General features: G+C 43.8%; 1 protein-coding gene across 2 annotated transcripts in view; it reads right to left on the bottom strand.

Moving 5' to 3' along the window:
• KCNAB1 (potassium voltage-gated channel subfamily A regulatory beta subunit 1) overlaps window positions 1–17,918 on the bottom strand; it is a 217,851-nt gene continuing 199,933 nt past the window's right edge. For both annotated transcript variants that reach the window (XM_048505135.1, XM_048505136.1), the window contains exons 10-14: window positions 15,972–16,092; window positions 13,903–13,997; window positions 8,946–9,066; window positions 3,780–3,868; window positions 1–2,334 (exon numbers count right to left, since the gene is read on the bottom strand). In XM_048505135.1, the coding sequence (XP_048361092.1) occupies window positions 2,245–2,334; window positions 3,780–3,868; window positions 8,946–9,066; window positions 13,903–13,997; window positions 15,972–16,092 (516 nt within the window). In that variant the 3' untranslated portion in view covers window positions 1–2,244. The remainder of the gene's footprint in view (window positions 2,335–3,779; window positions 3,869–8,945; window positions 9,067–13,902; window positions 13,998–15,971; window positions 16,093–17,918) is intronic.

Genomic DNA, 17,918 nt, shown 5'->3' with positions numbered 1-17,918 from the left:
GGTAGCATGACTAGAGCTTGTCAGTGGTACTACCTTGGACCAACCCATATCTTCAAGCACAGAACGGGGAAGAGTTTTGGAATATACAGCATGGAGATGCAAAGAGCTGGAGGTGCCAAGTAATGCAGTCACCAATCCAACATACCCATGTGACTAGTGGCAGGAAACCATAGAGATTAGGGTTACAGCCCATCTTTCCATCCACTTTGTGAGGACTGGAAGTGTAGAGCTGCCTGACTCTCTTCCTCTCTGATGCACACAGGTGTATTTACATGAATTCTCAGCTCCTATTTCCTGTCAGCTCATGCTGACTTCTAGCCGCACTGCCACATATGTACAGTATTGCACACTGAAGCTTGTAGCATGACGCTGCCCTGCTGCACAGATTTCACACACCACTGGTACATACCACACTTGGCAAGTGTGACATCTAAGCCACAGAGGAGTACTGAGAACCATTGCAACCGATGTGCAGAGAGGGGTGTTAGCACAGACCCTTTCTGAAAGAAGACACACAATCCAGACTAAGGGACTGGGAAGGCTCTGAGATGCTAAATTATAATGAACTGCTCACAAATTGCATTGAGCTTTCTGGAAAAACACACACACTCAATCATGTTATATAGGATGCCAGCACAAAAAGGGACAATGAAAACCTTTCACCTACATGGGGCTCTGATCTTCAGGAAACTGTACATGTGCTTTGCACATTATGTACATTTATTATACATTATATTGAGTAATAAAAGTTGCAGCCGCTATGTCTGCAAACTACCAAAAGGAAAAAGGCTTGAGTCAAAGAAACAGGGCTTTTACTTGTGGGTTTCTGGTTTTCATTTTTGCATTGTTATATTGGTCTGAGTTGCCTAGCCTAGCTAATAATCGGTTGTTCTTCCGGCCTGATCCCAACTATATTCGCTGTTTGATCTAAAGCACAGTTGTGCAATAGTCTTAGAAGAATGTCAACTCTGTTCAGGATTGGACTGATAAGGGACCAAGCTATCAGGCAAATGCCCTGGTAATGGCAGCAAAGCATAATTCTTGTGCTGTGGAGGGGGTGGACAATAAAGCTTGGGAGGTGAACTCATTGAGGTCTAGCAGCTTAAGCTGTGGGCCGGTTGAGTAAGTTTCACATCCCCCTTGTCAGAAAACTGGCAGCCACACCACCTGTTTTACCATGTTTGGTTCCTATCAAATTCCATGGGATTTACTGCTATCACTGGAGGTCTTCAACCTTTTCCATTTTTCTGATTTGTAATAAAAATAATGCATATAATCCAGTCGACGTTTAAAGCTCTTAGTCAGCTCTCTGGCCTACCCAGGGCAGTAGTGCCTACTCCCTGGTAAAGTCTTTCATGTCACCTACTGCCTCATTCTTTTAATTGGTGATGGTAGAGACTAGAACATGGAACTTTCATAGTACAAAATGGGTATTTTACCATCAAGTCACAGCCCTCCTAAGGGGGGAGTTAAACGCATGCTGGAATGTGTCCATTTTTCTTTCAGAATGTGGCATTGCTAAGTCTAACCTAAAATCCTAAAACTGACTGAGAAGCCAACCTGTATAATACTATAACTAGTAAGCCCTTGGGTAGTGGAAGCCCAAAGCAAAAACTCACCTCAGCATTAAAAAAGACAACTGGAAAAAAAAATCTGAATGCTCATTCTTGAGATAACTTTGAAAATCTTTACAACTGAAAATGGTCTGTCTCGTGTCATTTATCCAAAGCCTTTACCTGTATCTGGCTGTATTGAAAAAATATATCTGTACATCCTTCGTTGAATTTCCAAGTACCCAAAGCTTAGAAATCTTTATTGTTTCTTTACATGAGTATTTTCGCTGCATAACTAGGAAGCGGCAAGAGGGAGAGTAAATGGAGCACGATCCAGTGTGGATCCTGCACCACTACGCTGAATGGCAGCGCTGCTGTGCCTATCTCGTTCATCTCAATGGGGCTTGCCCAGCAGCCCTTCCCTCTGGGTGGTGCCCTTTGGCTTGAGCTGGAGTCGAGTCAAAACTCTGAGGACTTGAGTCAAAAGAAAAGAGCTAAGACTATCTCAGGTGACCAAAAGATCAGCTGTGCTTCAGCATTCGGGCACAGCACGCCCCCCTGAAGAAGACAGGGAGCAAGAGGGACTGCTGAATAAATTCTAATTATAACAGGATAATTAGTACTGCCTCAGTACCCTACTACGTACAGAGCGCGATTTTAGCCATGCAGTCCAGTTGAGCCATGCAATGCATTAGGATCGGTAGTCCTTCTTGCTGAAAGGTTTGTTCCCCAAGATGTTATCAATTTCATTCACAATGTGGGATGTCATCTTTGGAAGAACCTGTAGAGATAAAACAAAAGGCATCTACTTTGAGTGGACAGTGTCGTCCGGTCACAGCTGACTCATGGAGAGGGTTTTCAAGGCTAGAGATGAACAGAGGCGTCTGCCATTGCTCGTCTCTGTGTATACTCTGTTCCACAGAAAGATGACCACACAACAAAGCATGCCGGACCTTCTTTGTTGTAGAATGATCCACCTGGGTCCTACTGCCTAGTTAGCACTGGTCACCCGAACCGTTTGAAAGTAAAAATACATTTTGGCATTAATGCTTTCGTATAAAGTACCATGTTCAACAATGCAAAAATAATGGTTTTGACAAAAGCATACATGTAAAAATGATTGATTGTTCTCATATTCTTTCGAGACTATATTCTAATGGGGGAAGCATACAATTTTATCAACCACTGCACCTCAACTGACCAAACAATCATCTTTCTCTGGAACAGAGTATAACAAATTCCATCCAAGTACTAACCAGACCTGACTCTTAGATTCTGGGTTTTTTAAAAAAGTTGCTCCAAAGGGAAGTTTCCATGCTGCCCCCAATCTTATGAGGAGAGGCTGCAGCATTTGGGACTCTTTAGTTTGGAGAGGAGATGTCTGAGGGGGGATATGATTGAAATCTATAAAATTATGCCTGGGGTATAAAATGTTGACAGAGAGAAATTTTTCTCTCTTTCTCACAATACTAGAACCAGGGGGCATACATTGAAAATGCTGGGGGGAAGAATTAGGACTAATAAAAGGAAACACTTCTTCACGCAACGTGTGATTGGTGTTTGGAATATGCTGCCACAGGAGGTGGTGATGGCCACTCACCTGGATAGCTTTAAAAAGGGCTTGGACAGATTATTGGAGGAGAAGTTGATCTATGGCTGCCAATCTTGATCCTCCTTGATCTGAGATTGCAAATGCCTTAGCAGACCAGGTGCTCGGGAGCAACAGCAGCAGAAAGCCATTGCTTTCACCTCCTGCATGTGAGCTCCCAAAGGCACCTGGTGGGCCACTGCGAGTAGCAGAATGCTGGACTAGATAGACTCTGGTCTGATCCAGCAGGTTCTTTCTTATGTTCATAATCTCTGTGGATGGAAGGATTTGGATCCAAATCATCTCCTTTTCTCCTGTTTCAGCCCAGAATTCTTCTTGGAGAAACTTCCAGGTAACACTTCCAGGTAACACTTCCAGGCTGAAACTTCCAGGTAACACTTTGAGGGGGAGTCTGAGATTTGCCATAAGGTTGGTGAGGGGGGGAAGCGGGGGGTGGGTGGGCGGGCGGGCGGGGGAGCTGGCAAAAATGCTTCCCTGCACATGCAAACATCTGCCTAACAGAAGTTGAGTTTTGCGATGTATTTCCAAAATGCAAATTAAACATATTTGAACAGATTTGTACACAAGGGTTTCTGAACTTTGTGTCTGTTAGTCAATCCAGAGTGGTTTGTACTTGCCTGTATGGCACCGAGGTTCTCTATTAGTTGCTCTGGGTTAGAAGATCCTAAAAGAACTGAGCTGACACCCTCATTGCGTAGACACCATGCTGGAAACAAGAAAAAGTGCCCTGCGGTTAGGGTTATTGCTGGACATCAGAGAAACACACATGTTCAATGTCCCATCTCCCCTACTGGTGAATTCTTGGTGATGGGAGGTTCTGGAGGGAAGAAGCTACACGCATCAGCACAGGAGACACACACAGAAGTCATATTAAGTCTTTCAGCATTGCTGTGATGATGATGAACAAAATTAAAACCTCCAGGGCCAAATTACACATCCTTTAAACCTCAGTAGGGGAAATGCAAAGCAAAGGTACTCCATGGATACATCTCAGGGGAGATGTCAGTTGGAAATAGCATAGAAGAAGTGTTAACCTGCTTTTCCTTGTGCTGTCGTCCCAACCCGTACTGCCCCTCCCCACAGCCTCACATATGGTTGGGGTCTTAATGACCCAAAGTGCATTGAAGAAACAGTCTAATTTTCTTATGTCCCACTGCATATCTTTCATCTTTTGAGCATGGTCTTCTAATAATGCCCTTGGTTTGTCATCTTACAATTGGCATGTCTCATATGGGAGACATTTTCAGTAGCATCCCCAGGTATCTAACAGAGCGATCCAAAGGGAGCTACCCCCTTCAAGGGACTTTGCTTTCAATTGAATTAGAAGAGCTTTGGACTGCATTGTAAGACAGGCACTGCGTAACGTTTCTATTCAGATAGGTAATTTCACAGTTAAAATTTGTTACATGGAAGTCTTATTGATAGTCTTAACACTGCCTTGAGGCACTTTGATGCAGGAAGTTGACTGAATCTGATAGGGACCGTGAAATTGCATTTGTGTATGTTCCTATGTGCAATGTCCCTTCACAGGTACATGCATTCAGGGACGGAGCAAAGGGGAAAAGCGCCCGGTGCACTGATGCATCCTCTGCCCCTCCACACCCCTGCCATGCCCCTGGAACGCCCTTGCCAGGCCCCCGCAGGGGTGCACACCTGGTGAGTTGCGCCCCCCCATTCCCTTGGAGCTACGCCTCTGCATGCATTGTTTTAAACATGTATGGGATTGTTTCACATGATGATTATTACACATTTTGTGAAAGGAAATCACTCTTAGATCGTGAAGGACAAGGATATATTTGTATCTGTTTTAGCCTGACCTTTCACCAAGGAGATGTGGGTAGTAATGGAACAGGCTTCCAGGTGAGATCAGGGCCCTGCGGGACTTACAAAGTTTCCGCAGGGCCTGTAAAACGGACCTGTTCCGCCAGGCGTTTGGCCAGCCGGGATGATGTCAACTTGCCATAAAAACATCCGGCCTCCCGTGGGTTCATAAAGGGGAATTGAAGAGCTGAAGCCATCTATAGTTTAGTATTTTATGTATTTTAGATAAATTATATATACGATGTTTTAAACTTTTATTGTTGATGGAAACCGCCCTGAGCCTTCGGGGAGGGCGGTATATAAATATAACAAACAAACAAATGAAATAAAATAAAATAAAGATAAATAAATGCGAAGTTCTCTCCTTCTATAATAGCTTTTTTGTGGGGTGAAACTGAGAAGCTGAGAGAGAATGGCAGCCCCAAAGCCAGTAGGAGTGGGATCCAAGAGTGCAATTTAGTAACGGGTTCTACCATGGTGAGGTGGGATTCCAGAACTGTGGTGTAGTGCCAATGGGGCTGGGAGGAGAGCAGAGGAGACGCGGCAGAGGGGCATGGCGAGGGCATTCTGGGGGTGCAGGGCATTCCTGGAGCGGGGCTGTGGCAAGGGCGCGGCCTTCGCCGCCGGTGGCCCAGATCGCGCCCAGGAAAGCGAATGCACGCATGGCGCGAAGCAGGCTGCCACGCACGCCGGTGCACCTCCTGCTAGACTGCTTCAAGTTCTGCGCGCTACTGCTGAGAGGAGGGGCGTAACTCAGGCAAAAATCACGTGGCAAAATCACCAATTAGTAACCCCCTCTCGGCACACACAAATAATTAGTAACCTACTCTCGGGAACCTGCGAGAACCTGCTGGATCCCACCTCTGCCCCAAAGCTACCTGATAAGTTTTAGTTTGATATTCTAACCACTTCATCAATCAATCTGGCTCTTGAAACTGCTAATTCCATTTCCAGTTCACTACCCTGGCCCTTTCCACACAGACACTTTAAAATGTTTTGTGGCAGGAAATAAAATGTTTCCTCTGTGGACTTCTGCATTGTTTTTACCCCAAAACGTTTTATTTGCAACCTCAACAAGTGAGCTGCAGCAAAACAGGAGAGGTGAGACAGTACTATTCTGTTGGTCGAAGTGATCTCTGTCAGCAACACAACAGCTTTTGCATTCTTCACCCTGGATTTGTGACCTGTGCTAGTTTGAATTGTTGACACCTGCTCTGAGCCACGGAAGAGAGACCTGGTAGGAATCTAAGCAAGTTAAACATCTGCAATAATAACACCTCATGCTGGGACGCTGGAGGTGGGAAAGGTAAATTAACACCTCTTCTCTGCTGTTTGTTTCCGAGACTGTCACTATCTGTGAAACTTTCTTCATGTTCAGTTTTTTAAAAACGTTTTCCTGGATTGCAGATCAGTTTAAATTTCTCCCTTCAGCAGTTGGCAGAACTGATAAATAGGCTCCCCAGCCGGTATCATCGGATTTCTTAGGTTTGTTCTTGCATTGGCTGCATTTGTGGATTTCATTTTTTTAAAAAATCCCCTGTCAGGGCCAGGAGTGATGTACAGGATCATTTATCTCCCATTCTGTCAGCTGCATGCAACATTCAAATGGTGTCTTCAGCATGGCAAGGTGAAGATGGCACAGTTAAAAAGTGATTAATGGCCTCTCTTGAACTTCTGTGCTGTGTTAGCTATATTGGAACAGCCTGAGCAAACTGAGATACAGCTGTTAGGAAGAAATTATGCTACAGGTAGGAAGAAGCCTCTTCTTAAAAAAATACTGTTCATGATTATTTCACTGTAATCATCAAATTTGTTGCTGTTGTCCATAAAAATAGACACTGTTTGTGCATAGAGCTGAGGTAATCATTAGTTTTTCTAACACTCTCACACACACATATGTAAAATTTAGTGTGGTAGTTTGATAACGTTCTATATACATGCATTCTATGGAATGATTTGCTTTGAAGTTCCAACACTTTGAGAAAGTCACTTTATTTTTTGCTGCAGCAAAATGGGATAGAAATAGATGAAGATAGAGAAAGGTAGAGAAAGCCAGCCTGGTGAACTCGGAATTTAGGAGACCTCGGTTTAGAATACAAGCTCTGCCATGGAAACTTGCTTGGCCACCCTGGCCTAGTGACTCTCTCAGTTTAATCCACCTCACAGGGTTGTTGTGAGGATAAAATGGAGGAGGGAAGAATGATATTGTAAGCCATTTAGGGTCCCCTTTGGCGTAAAAAGTAGGGTGTAATTATCTAAATAAATAAATAAGGGTTGAGCATGAAGAGACAGGCAATGGTAAACCACCTCTGAACGTCTCTTGCCTTGGAAACCTGCAGCTGTTACTTGATGGCGTGCACGTACGTACGCACGCACGCACGCACGCACGCACGCACGCACACACAGAGCATGCAGATCAATGGCATGCAAAAGTCCCAAAGCAAACAGTCTTCTGCATGGTTTCAGAGCGTAGCCATTTTAATCTGCTGTATTTGAGTCCTGTAGCACCTTAGAGACCAACCAGAGGTTCAGGGAGTAAGCTTTTAAGAGCCAAAGTAGAAGAGCAGAAGTTTTTGAGATCTGTTATCCTAGTCAGGAGGTGGGAGGTGTGTTGTAAAAGACTGCTTGTGAAGGATACAGAGGTACAACGTCTATTGTGATCAGCTTTATTAGAGTAGAGGGGAAATATCTGGGGTCACAAAATTAGAATTTGTAGTGAGATAACAAATCAGAACCTGAAATCCATTCAGAGGTTGTTATTCTGGGCTGGGAATAAGTTTGAGAAGTGGAGTCTTGGATGATGGCCCAAGGCTCTCATATGATGGTTTCTCATCCATATCCCTTTTGTTTTCCCTCGTGACTGATCATGCCACCCTATCAGAGAGCCAGATCTGCCCCATGATGCCAGCTTGTGCTCCACATCTAGGATTCCCAAGCACACATACAAATAGACCCACGAATAAAAGCTAATACAGTTGAGCAAGTGCCATAGAGGTCACAGAGGGGACCTTTAACATTTTTGTTGAGGCTCAAAATATTTAAGGGCAACTATTTATAGCTGCATCGTGCGACTTTTCAGAGCAAGGCTCTCCATAAAGCAGCAGGGCTGACTGTCCCATTTTTCAGCTAGTCTGGGGTTCTTGTTCTTATACTCCTCTGTTACAATGATGATGAGTTGCCTTCACCTAGATGGTCCCTCAAGTCACAACTCCCCAAAGTGGAAAGTTGCAATAGCATGCTATCCCTTTGGAGGCACCCTTTGCCATATGTTGTGTTCTCCCAAGGGGATGTACTTTTGTGTTAAGCTTCAGTCACGAAATGGAAGAAAAATGGTTGTGCTATAAGTTAGCTCAAGATTTTGCATGTATCTCCACTGGAGGGCCATATAAGCACACCATCACTGAATCTCAATACTATTACACCAAGAATTAATGAGCCAGTTATGGGTCTGAAAGACATAGGTTCATATTGAAGCCTAGACTTCGTCATACATGTGGGTGTAAAGTCACAGCCAATTTATGGCAACCCAGTAGGGTTTTCAAGGAAAGGACTAACAGAGGTGGTTTGCTATGGTTTTCCCCTGCATAGTAATTCTGACATTCCTTGGTGCATAATGATCCTGGTGTTCTCATCCAAGTACTAACCAGTGCTGAGATAAGGCTAGCCTGGGCGATCCAGGTCAGAGCCCATCAGGCATCCTTGGAGGGAAAAAATATTTTTTGCATCCTCACTTTGTCTCTGTAAAATGGGAATATTTTTAGTGCCATCCAAGGCAGAGTCACATCTAAACCCATTCTTTTTGGAATCTGCTATTTTATAGGATAGAGATACTTGACTTCCAGAGAATATACATTTAATACAGGAAGAATACCTACTTTCTGTGCGAACAAGCTCAGTGCAGCAACCCAACTGAGCTACAAAAGAAGTATTGGAGAAATATATGATTTTCTAGAGCTCCTTACCCACGGCTAGCTGAGGTAGTGTGCATCCCAGGCGTTCAGCAATCGGGAAGAGATCTTTCAGCTTTGTTTGCTGTTTCCTCCCTTCTTCGCTCACAATCTTCTCCTTTAGCCACTGATAGCTCTGGCAATCAGACCCAACAGAATGTCAAAATTAGCACGAAAGCTAGAGCGTTATTATATTATGCATGATTCTCAAATTGCAGCCCTCGACTCTTGCCTCCTTGTGTTACCAGAGCATTGGTTCTGCTTGCCACAGGAATCAATATTTGCTGTGTCAAGTTTTCCCACCAGCCACATCGTGTACCACAATTCACTGAGAAGGGCTGGGGGCATCGATTCATCTCCAACCGTCCATGCACAGAAGGCACACTGAATTTTCCTCCATTTCTCTCATTTCTGTAACCCTTTCTAATCACTAAGGCTGATTCCGCATGGGCCAAAAACAGTAGTGTGAAAATGGTGTGAAAATGGTGTACAAGGGTTTAAAATGGTGTAAAAGGGTTTATACCGTTTTCACACCACTTTCACACCACTGTTTTTGGCCCATGTGGAATCAGCCTACGAAAGTTAATTTCTGGGGCAGTGAGGCCCATGTGGATGAACAGTTGTGTTGTTTGGGGAGCTGGATTGAAGACGGACAGGAGGAAGAAATCGCAGTGCTTGCTGAAGAGGGAGGGGGATTGAGTTTACCCCATGTTCATTCCCACCCGAGGGCCCCAGACCCCCACAGATGTTTCTCCATGCAGTTCCTGTGACCCTTGGGATGATCTTTCTGGGGCTTGGGCGGGGCTGTCAGAATCTTTTCCTTTTTTTCTTCCTTGTATTATTCTAACATTATTAATTGATTTTTCCAATACTGTGACATTTCCTATTTTAATCCACCACCTCTCTAACGAAATATTATTTGCGTTTTTTCCAGCTTGCGGCAATAACCATACTGGCCAATACTTCAAGGAAATTTATGAACATTTTTTTGCTTACAATGCACATTACCATTGGAAAATATGTTTAACGGAGCTAATTCAATCATTCATTCTAACTGTTCTTTTATAATCTTACTAATCTCATCAAAGCAGGAAAACTTTACTATCATAGGGCAAACCCACTATATGTGTATAAATGTACCCAATTCCCCACAATCTCTCCAACAATTTTTATTTCCAGCCTTCATTATATGATAAATCCTAACCGGGGTACAATACCATTTTTGATGTACCTTTAATCCATGTACTTATACGTTCCTAGAAATTGACTTGAATGGAGTTTGCTGAAATATTCTATTCCATGCATTATCATTTATAGTTGTATTTAATTCTGTTTCTCAGTTCTTTTTAATAATCTGAGATGGGTTTTGTTTGTGATTCAATAGTATTTTGTTATTAGTTTCCCTTCTTCCATTTGTAGATTATACACAGGTGCTTCAAATTTAGTGTGGGCACTATTCATCTAGATTCTAATCTTTTTTTTTTCCAAAACCCCTGAAATTTGATATTTTTGTTTCCAGTTTCATCCTATTGGAATGTTACTTCCAAACCCCGATAGGTTCTCTTTCTCTATTTGCATCTCTTAAAAGTACCTTTTTAAAAGGGGGCTGTTTTGGACAAAGACCATAATTTTTAAGTAAGCAAAATTTTGGATGAAATAGAATTGGAGTCAGAGGTGACATTCCTGGACAGAATGAGTAGAGTAGTGGTTCTCAACCTGGGGGTCGGGACCCCTTTGGGGGTCGAACGACCCTTTCACAGGGGTCGCCTAAGACTCTCTGCATCAGTGTTCTCCATCTGTAAAATGGATAAATGTTAGAGTTGGGGGTCACCACAACATGAGGAACTGTATTAAAGGGTCACGGCATTAGGAAGGTTGAGAACCACTGGAGTAGAGTGATGACCTTCTCCTTGGGCTATAAATCCTCTTCAAGAAGAAGAGCACATGGTCTCCATGTTTCTTTATTTTTAAACTGAATACCAAGTTCTCACTTTTTGTCGAATGCCAAGAGGCTGTTTGTGAGCCCTGAGTAATTGTGGGGGAGTATTGGGCAGCCAGCACTCCAAGGCATTGAGACGATAACTCAGAGACATTGAGATGGGGAAAAAGAAAAAAAGCTCAGTCGTGATGCTCATGAATCCAGTCCAGCCCACTTTTCATCTAAACACCCCCACACAGAAGATTTTCTGAAATCTCCCCCTTTGGCAGCTAAGAGTTTAAAGCCTGTATCTTCTAAATCATTTCAACAGGAGGCATCTCCTCTCAATGAAAGATTGCAAGAACATGAGTCAATGAAGCAGGAAAATGAACTGGTATCAAAGACGGGAAAGATGCCAGCACTTGTACAGCCACCAAAGGTTAGTACAGGAGAGGTCGACAGAAGCTTTAAAGAAACAGTAGACTTCTAGCACTATAGTCTATACTGAAACATCTAAAAAGGTCCCACTGATGTCAGAAGATATACTGAGTAATCCCCCTTTACATAGCAACTGGAATCTAATGGAATCTAATTGTAGATTACAGGTATTTTGGTGGGAGATACATCTACTTCTACACCACCTCCAAAGATTCACTAAGAAACTTGATCATCTGGCTGAATCTTATAAGGGCCCACATTTGGCTAAATCCCAGGAAACTTGCAATTACAGGGGCCCAAATTTTCTGCCTCCAAGTCAAACCAGGAGTAGGAATCAGGAACCACACTCCTCACGTCAACTGATTAGAAGACAAATTGCAGTTCTAATCGCTCCAAATCATTGGGTGAGATTTAAAAACAAATGTATCTATTTCCAGGCAGCCCAATCCAGGGAGGGGAATCTCTCTTTGGAGCCGGCACAGCCCTGCGCCAGCGGAGGTGGTCATCCCAAGGGACAAATGCACCAGCAGTGGGGTTACTTGCCGGGGTGCCACGGAGCTCCACAGCACCTGACCTGGAAGCTGCCACTTGCCTCCAGGCTAATCAGTGCAAAACACTGCGGCAGCACGGCCAGGGGCATTCTGTGGGTGGGCCAGAGGGTGGAACCAATGTAGATATGTTTTTGGTGACATATTTCTGTGTCCCCTATGGGTAAGGTGACCAGCCGTCCTGATTTTCGCGGGACACTCACGCTTTTGCGCAATATGTCCCGCGTCCCGCCCGGCTTTGAGATTGTCCCGATTAGGCAATGTGCTCCTGCGGCCGCGTGCACACTGCCTTTTGTGGTGGCGCCTTTTGCGCGGCGCTCCCCAGTCAGGAAACAGGGGCTGCCGCAGTGCCTTCTGGGGCGCTTCCCTGTTTCCTGACCGGGGAGCGCCGCCGCAAAAGGCAGTGTGCTCATGCGCGCGCCCCTCTTTTCAATAATAAAAATCTGGTCACCTTACCTATGGGGGATTTTTGAGGGTTTTTTCTGTTACTTTTTGGGACTTCCTGCACTGCAGAAAAGATCTTTGGAGGGCGTGGGGTAGCACTATTTCTGCTTGCTGGGTTCCTTGGGATGGTACTGTTATAGTTTTTTTTTTCTGAGATAAGCCATGACAACACATAGAATAAATATGATGATTTAGGAATTACTGACATTCACTGGTTCCTTTATTAACTCAAGCCAACCACACCTACAGCATCTCAACTGAAATTATGGACCTTTCCATAAGGTTCTCAGAAACAGCACAGCAAACTGAAAACGTGACTAAATTCCCTTGAGAAGCAACGTGGTCACAAACTATCCTGGATAGCAATTAATTATGTAGCAGCTTTCCAGTGACCAAGTGTCTGATTGCATCCAGATCTGGAGCCATGAGGCACTCCTGCATAATTACTGAATGCTAAAACATTCGCCCAGCCTTCTTCCACTTCTTTATTTGTGAAAGCCCATCGAATGTTCTTATCAAGCCCAGACACCTTGAATCCAATCAACAGGGAGCAAGAAGAAATGAGGGGATATATATTTGAAAAAGAGGATCAAGTAGTAACAGAAAAGTTGGCTGTTCCAAAAGAACATGCAACGAAGGCAGAAAAATCTACCTCAGTTTTATTCAGATGTACAACAGAATAAGGAAAAGTTATTGCTTGATTTTCCCTTGCAAAAGATGCATTCAGATTTTCATTCTTATTAGGATTATCTCAGTGCTCTCATTAGGATTATCCAGTGCTCAAGAACCTCCTGGCAACATCAACATGGTTTTGGATGTTTATGCCAGACCCTGCAATCAAGAAACACTTTCCTTTTTGATTTGATATATAAAAGTCATTCATTTTCGTCCTAGGTGTTACCTAGCCCCTGGCTTTCTGGATAGCATTCCAAGCACATATGAATTACTTTAATGCATGTTTCTCCCCAATAATCAAACAGGCTTGGTTTTTCTTCCCAGTGATCTTATTCCATAAAGAAGAGTAATGTTATTGCACAGCAAATGACTTCTTGGGTGCAAGTAAATCTGGCAAAAAAAAAAAAGTTTGTGTTTCTTTACCCAGCAGCCTGCAATACATTACAAATCATTACCTAAAAGTGTCCCCCTCTGCACACTGCACAGAAGCAAATTCATTCGCCCAGTCATTTCAAAACAATGCTACTTGTGCCTTGGAGGGCATCTGAAAAGCATCCATCAGGAGTACTTAAGAAAATCCTGCCATGTAAACCACTCGCTGACCACAGTTTGCTTATAAGCAGTCTTGGGGCAAAGTGCCCCAAACATTCTTCATGGGATATATATAGGCACCTGGCCTCTTCCTGTTCAGCCCCTTTCCTGTTCATGTGTGAGAGGTGTCTGCCCCTTCCCTGTTCAGCCATGCTGGCAACCAAGCAATGCAATTACTCAGCCTGCCTGGAATAGCTATCGACCTGCACATAATGACACTGCTAGTTCTTTATTCATGTGTCTCGTGAGATCCTGTGTATGTGGACTCTGCTTATTGCTTTCTTTCAAGCCACCACCTCTTGCTTCTACTGAAGAAAGGTCATACTCTTTTTTTCCCTCTTGAACCAAATCAAAATACCTTTAGTGAAGCCCTTGAGCTTTCAGGAATCCCATTGGCGTATTTCCCTGAGATGATCCCACAAGCAAGCGGAGACCAGGTCATCGCTCCAACTCCTACAGGACAACCAACAAGTCAAGACAAGGTGGTAACGAGGCAGTGGTAAACTATATAAAATAAATGTCATTTATTGAATGTACCTACATGTGTATGCATACACTCACACACACTTGCTTTATATAATATAATGGGATGAATTCTGGGGATCTGTCCCACCAGGGGCAGTGCTTTCCTCTGGTGCAAGAGGCTTCTCTGTTGCTGGAACAACTTCTTGCATCCAGGAACAGAAGAACATATCAAACCAGTGGTCCATCATAGGTAAAGTGACCAGATTGTCATCTTTTAAAACTGGGACGGGGTGGGGGGGTGGGTGCGCGTGCGCAGCAGCAGGAGCGCACTGCCTTTTGGGGCGCTCCCCGGATTCCCGCCCTGTGACAGGGCGGGAAACAGGAGTGCCCCAGAAGGCAGCGCGGCAGCGTGGGAGGCTGCCGCACTGCCTTCTGGGGCGCTACTCTGTTTCCCGCCCTGTCACAGATATTGTGGACTTCAGTTCCCATCATCCCCTGCCAGCATCATTGGCAGGGGATGATGGGAACTGCAGTCCATAACATCTGGAGGGCCGCAAGTTTGACACCTTTCTAGTCCAGCATTCTGTCACACAGTAGCCAACCAGTTACTCCAGAGGACCAACAAACCAGGAAGACTGGGGGTTGGAAGAAAGCGTGCTGACAGCAGAACACATCCAAGGGATCCAACCCATTATGCAAACAAATTAAAGATACTGTGAATAATTATTCTAATCAATGAATCCCTAATGGCAGGAATATTTCGTTTTTAAAACATCAACATTGTTTTAGTCCAAAAAAGGGTGGAGGAATGCCATTTCTTGCACTTTGTACAGCATATCGATGGCACTAATCAAATGCACACATTAACAACAACAGGCATATTATCTTCATCGTTTTGGCTCCTATAGTGATCAAATTACAAAGGCATCCTAATTGGCTATGCTACAATCAGTGGACTTCTTCCTTTTGGAGATACACTAAAGTCCTAGTCTGAGCCTATTTCAGCAGCAGTGCAAGAAATTTATACTTGGGCATTCAGAGGCCTTCATTAAGCTGTTAAACATAAAACTAGTTGTGGTGGGTTTTCCGGGCTGTGTGGCCGTGGTCTGGTGGATCTTGTTCCTAACGTTTCACCTGCATTGTGGCTGGCATCTTCAGAGGTGCATCACAGAGGGAAGTCTGTTACACACTGTGTCCCTCTGTGATACACCTCTGAAGATGCCAGCCACAGATGCAGGCGAAACGTTAGGAACAAGATCCACCAGACCACAGCCACACAGCCCGGAAAACCCACCACAACCAGTTGAATCCGGCCGTGAAAGCCTTCAACAATGCCTAAAACTAGTTATTTTAACATGCATTTAGGTGGTAAGTACATGAATCAGGAGAATGGGAAGAGCTTGACTTAGTATGCCAAGGAGCAAGACTCCAGCCATACTATGAGTTCAAGGAGCAAGACTCCAGCAGCAGCATAATGATATTTAAGTGGGTATAAAATAACCTTCTTGTTCAGGGCTTCTTCAAAAATGCTCCATAGCTCAGAATACAGTGGGTGTTTGCTTACTGCATGGGGATGGAGAGGAGATACCTTTGCCAAAAGCGGCAGAGCAAAAAAAAAATAGCAACTGTGATAGAAGGCCCTTTTGGTGTAAGAAAATAAACACATATGCTGCCTTTCAAGCAACCCCGTTAAATGCAACCCCACTAAGTTTTGGTCTTTCCAGAAACAATTATGGTGCTATAAAAAACAACAGTAACAATACATTAATGGGAAAAGTCATTGAGGCATCCTGGAAATGATATAGTCCTGTTATCTTGCACAGGGAAACCGCTCTGGACAAAAGACCCTCAATGATTATTGAACAGCAGGGGCTATTAACATTTCCAGGGTATACACTTTTTAAAAATCAAAACAAGCTCTTTTCTCATTCTCGTAATGAATATTAGCAGTGTAGGAATTACCTATCTTGTGATATAATTCCGGCAACTGGACCTCCACTTTTTCCCTTTGGAATAGGTGGTATTCTGCTTGTTCACACACTGGTGGAATCATATTAAACTGTCTCGCTACTGAATAAGCTTCCTGTTGAAAGTCAATAGCAAAAGGAAAACACATTAGTAGAGAACTCTCCTGGGAAATCTAACCACATGAAGAAACCCTGTCTACAGTCAATGGACAATTCTGGTCTTATTAGCAGAGATACAATGTTTATTATTGATAAATTGATTAAATAATTTAAAACAATGCTTGCCTTAAAAAGTTATCCCAGTTAAATGCACAGATGTTAATATGTGAAAACGAATCCACCAGTAAAAGCTGCATTTTATACAGTGGTATGAATAACCCCCCTAATAATCAGCAATCAGTGACTATGAAATGAAAGAAGTACAGAGTAATTATGTAAAATTTCAGTCTAAGCTAATAAAACACAAAGACTACTCATTAGTAATGCTAAGCTAGTTAATATCTGTAATGGATAAGGGAGCACTACTAGATTTTGTTAAGGTAGTAAAGAATGAAGTTTGTTTATGATGGGCAGGATTCAGTTTTGATGTCCAGTTTCTGCACAGGGACATTTATTTCCTCCTTCCCCAGGATACATAACAAGCTTGAAGACTTCCTGCTTTCAGCCATCATTAGTCCATTTATCAAGATTCTAAACTGTAGTTCTGTTGGAGTAAGCAACTCAGCATGCCTGGGGTATGAAGAAGAAGAGAGAGAGTTTGGTTTTATACCCCACCTTTCTCTCCTGTAAGGAGACTCAAGGTGGCTTACAAGCTCCTTTTCCCTTCCTCTCCTCACAACAGACGCCTTGTGAGGTAGGTGGGGCTGAGAGAGTTCCGAAGAACTGTGACTATCCCACGGTCACCCAACTGGAATGTAGGAGTCTGGAAACACACCTGGTTCACCAGATAAGCCTCTGTCAGTCAGGTGGAGGAGTGAGGAATCAAACCTGGTTCTCCAGATTAGAATCCACCTGCTCTTAACTGCTATACCACCATTGACTCTATGGGAGGCAGGAGCATCCTTAATGCTATGGACTATCAGCCCTGCCAGCATGGCCAATAATGCTGGCAGGCCATGGGAAATTGTAGTCCATAACATCTGGAGTGCCAAAGGTTCGCCACCACGGCTCTAGTGGATACAAGCATTGTTTCCTTGAATGGGATGCCTTCCTTTGTCCTGGGAGCTGCTCTGTGACCTCGTTCTTGTCCTTTGCCCTTAGTTCTATTGTACCATTCTTCACATGGAGCTTCACAGAGTCTCTCCTATAGAAACAATGTCCTCATACTCCCACATACGTGACGTTGGATTATCTGGCCACATGATAGGGACAGTATTCCCTAGCTCACGCTCATCTTTCTCCTTTAGATTAGGCATCTCTCTCTCCTTTTGACTGCAACCTGAATGTTAACTGAAACTACTTGAATAAATGTAAGTTTTATTTTTGTAATATACTTCTTGGCAGTTTTATTTTACTGCATGCAATATCACGCTTCTATGACTGGGCAAACTTTGCTGTAATAACCAAATATCCCCCTTAGGTTTAGTGCTATGCCTTTAGGTCTGTATACCTAGTACAGAAGTTCCTGTCATTATTACACAGTGTGTAAAACTGTCAATAGATAGGGTTGCCAACCTGCAGGCGGGGCCTGGAGACCTCCCAGAATTACAACTGATCTCCAGACACTAAAGTTAAGAACATAAGAACAAGCCTGCTGGATCAGTCCAGAGTCCATCTAGTCCAGCACTCTGCTACTCACAGTGGCCCACCAGGTGCCTTTGGGAGCTTACATGCAGGAGGTGAAAGCAAGGGCCTTCTGCTGCTGCTGCTCCTGAGCACCTGGTCTGCTAAGGCATTTGCAATCTCAGATCAAGGAGGATCAAGATTGGTAGCCATAGATCGA

This window comes from Sphaerodactylus townsendi, linkage group LG08 (assembly GCF_021028975.2).
Source record: "Sphaerodactylus townsendi isolate TG3544 linkage group LG08, MPM_Stown_v2.3, whole genome shotgun sequence".
Taxonomy (NCBI): domain Eukaryota; kingdom Metazoa; phylum Chordata; class Lepidosauria; order Squamata; family Sphaerodactylidae; genus Sphaerodactylus; species Sphaerodactylus townsendi.
This window is presented reverse-complemented; position numbering and strand designations above follow the sequence as displayed.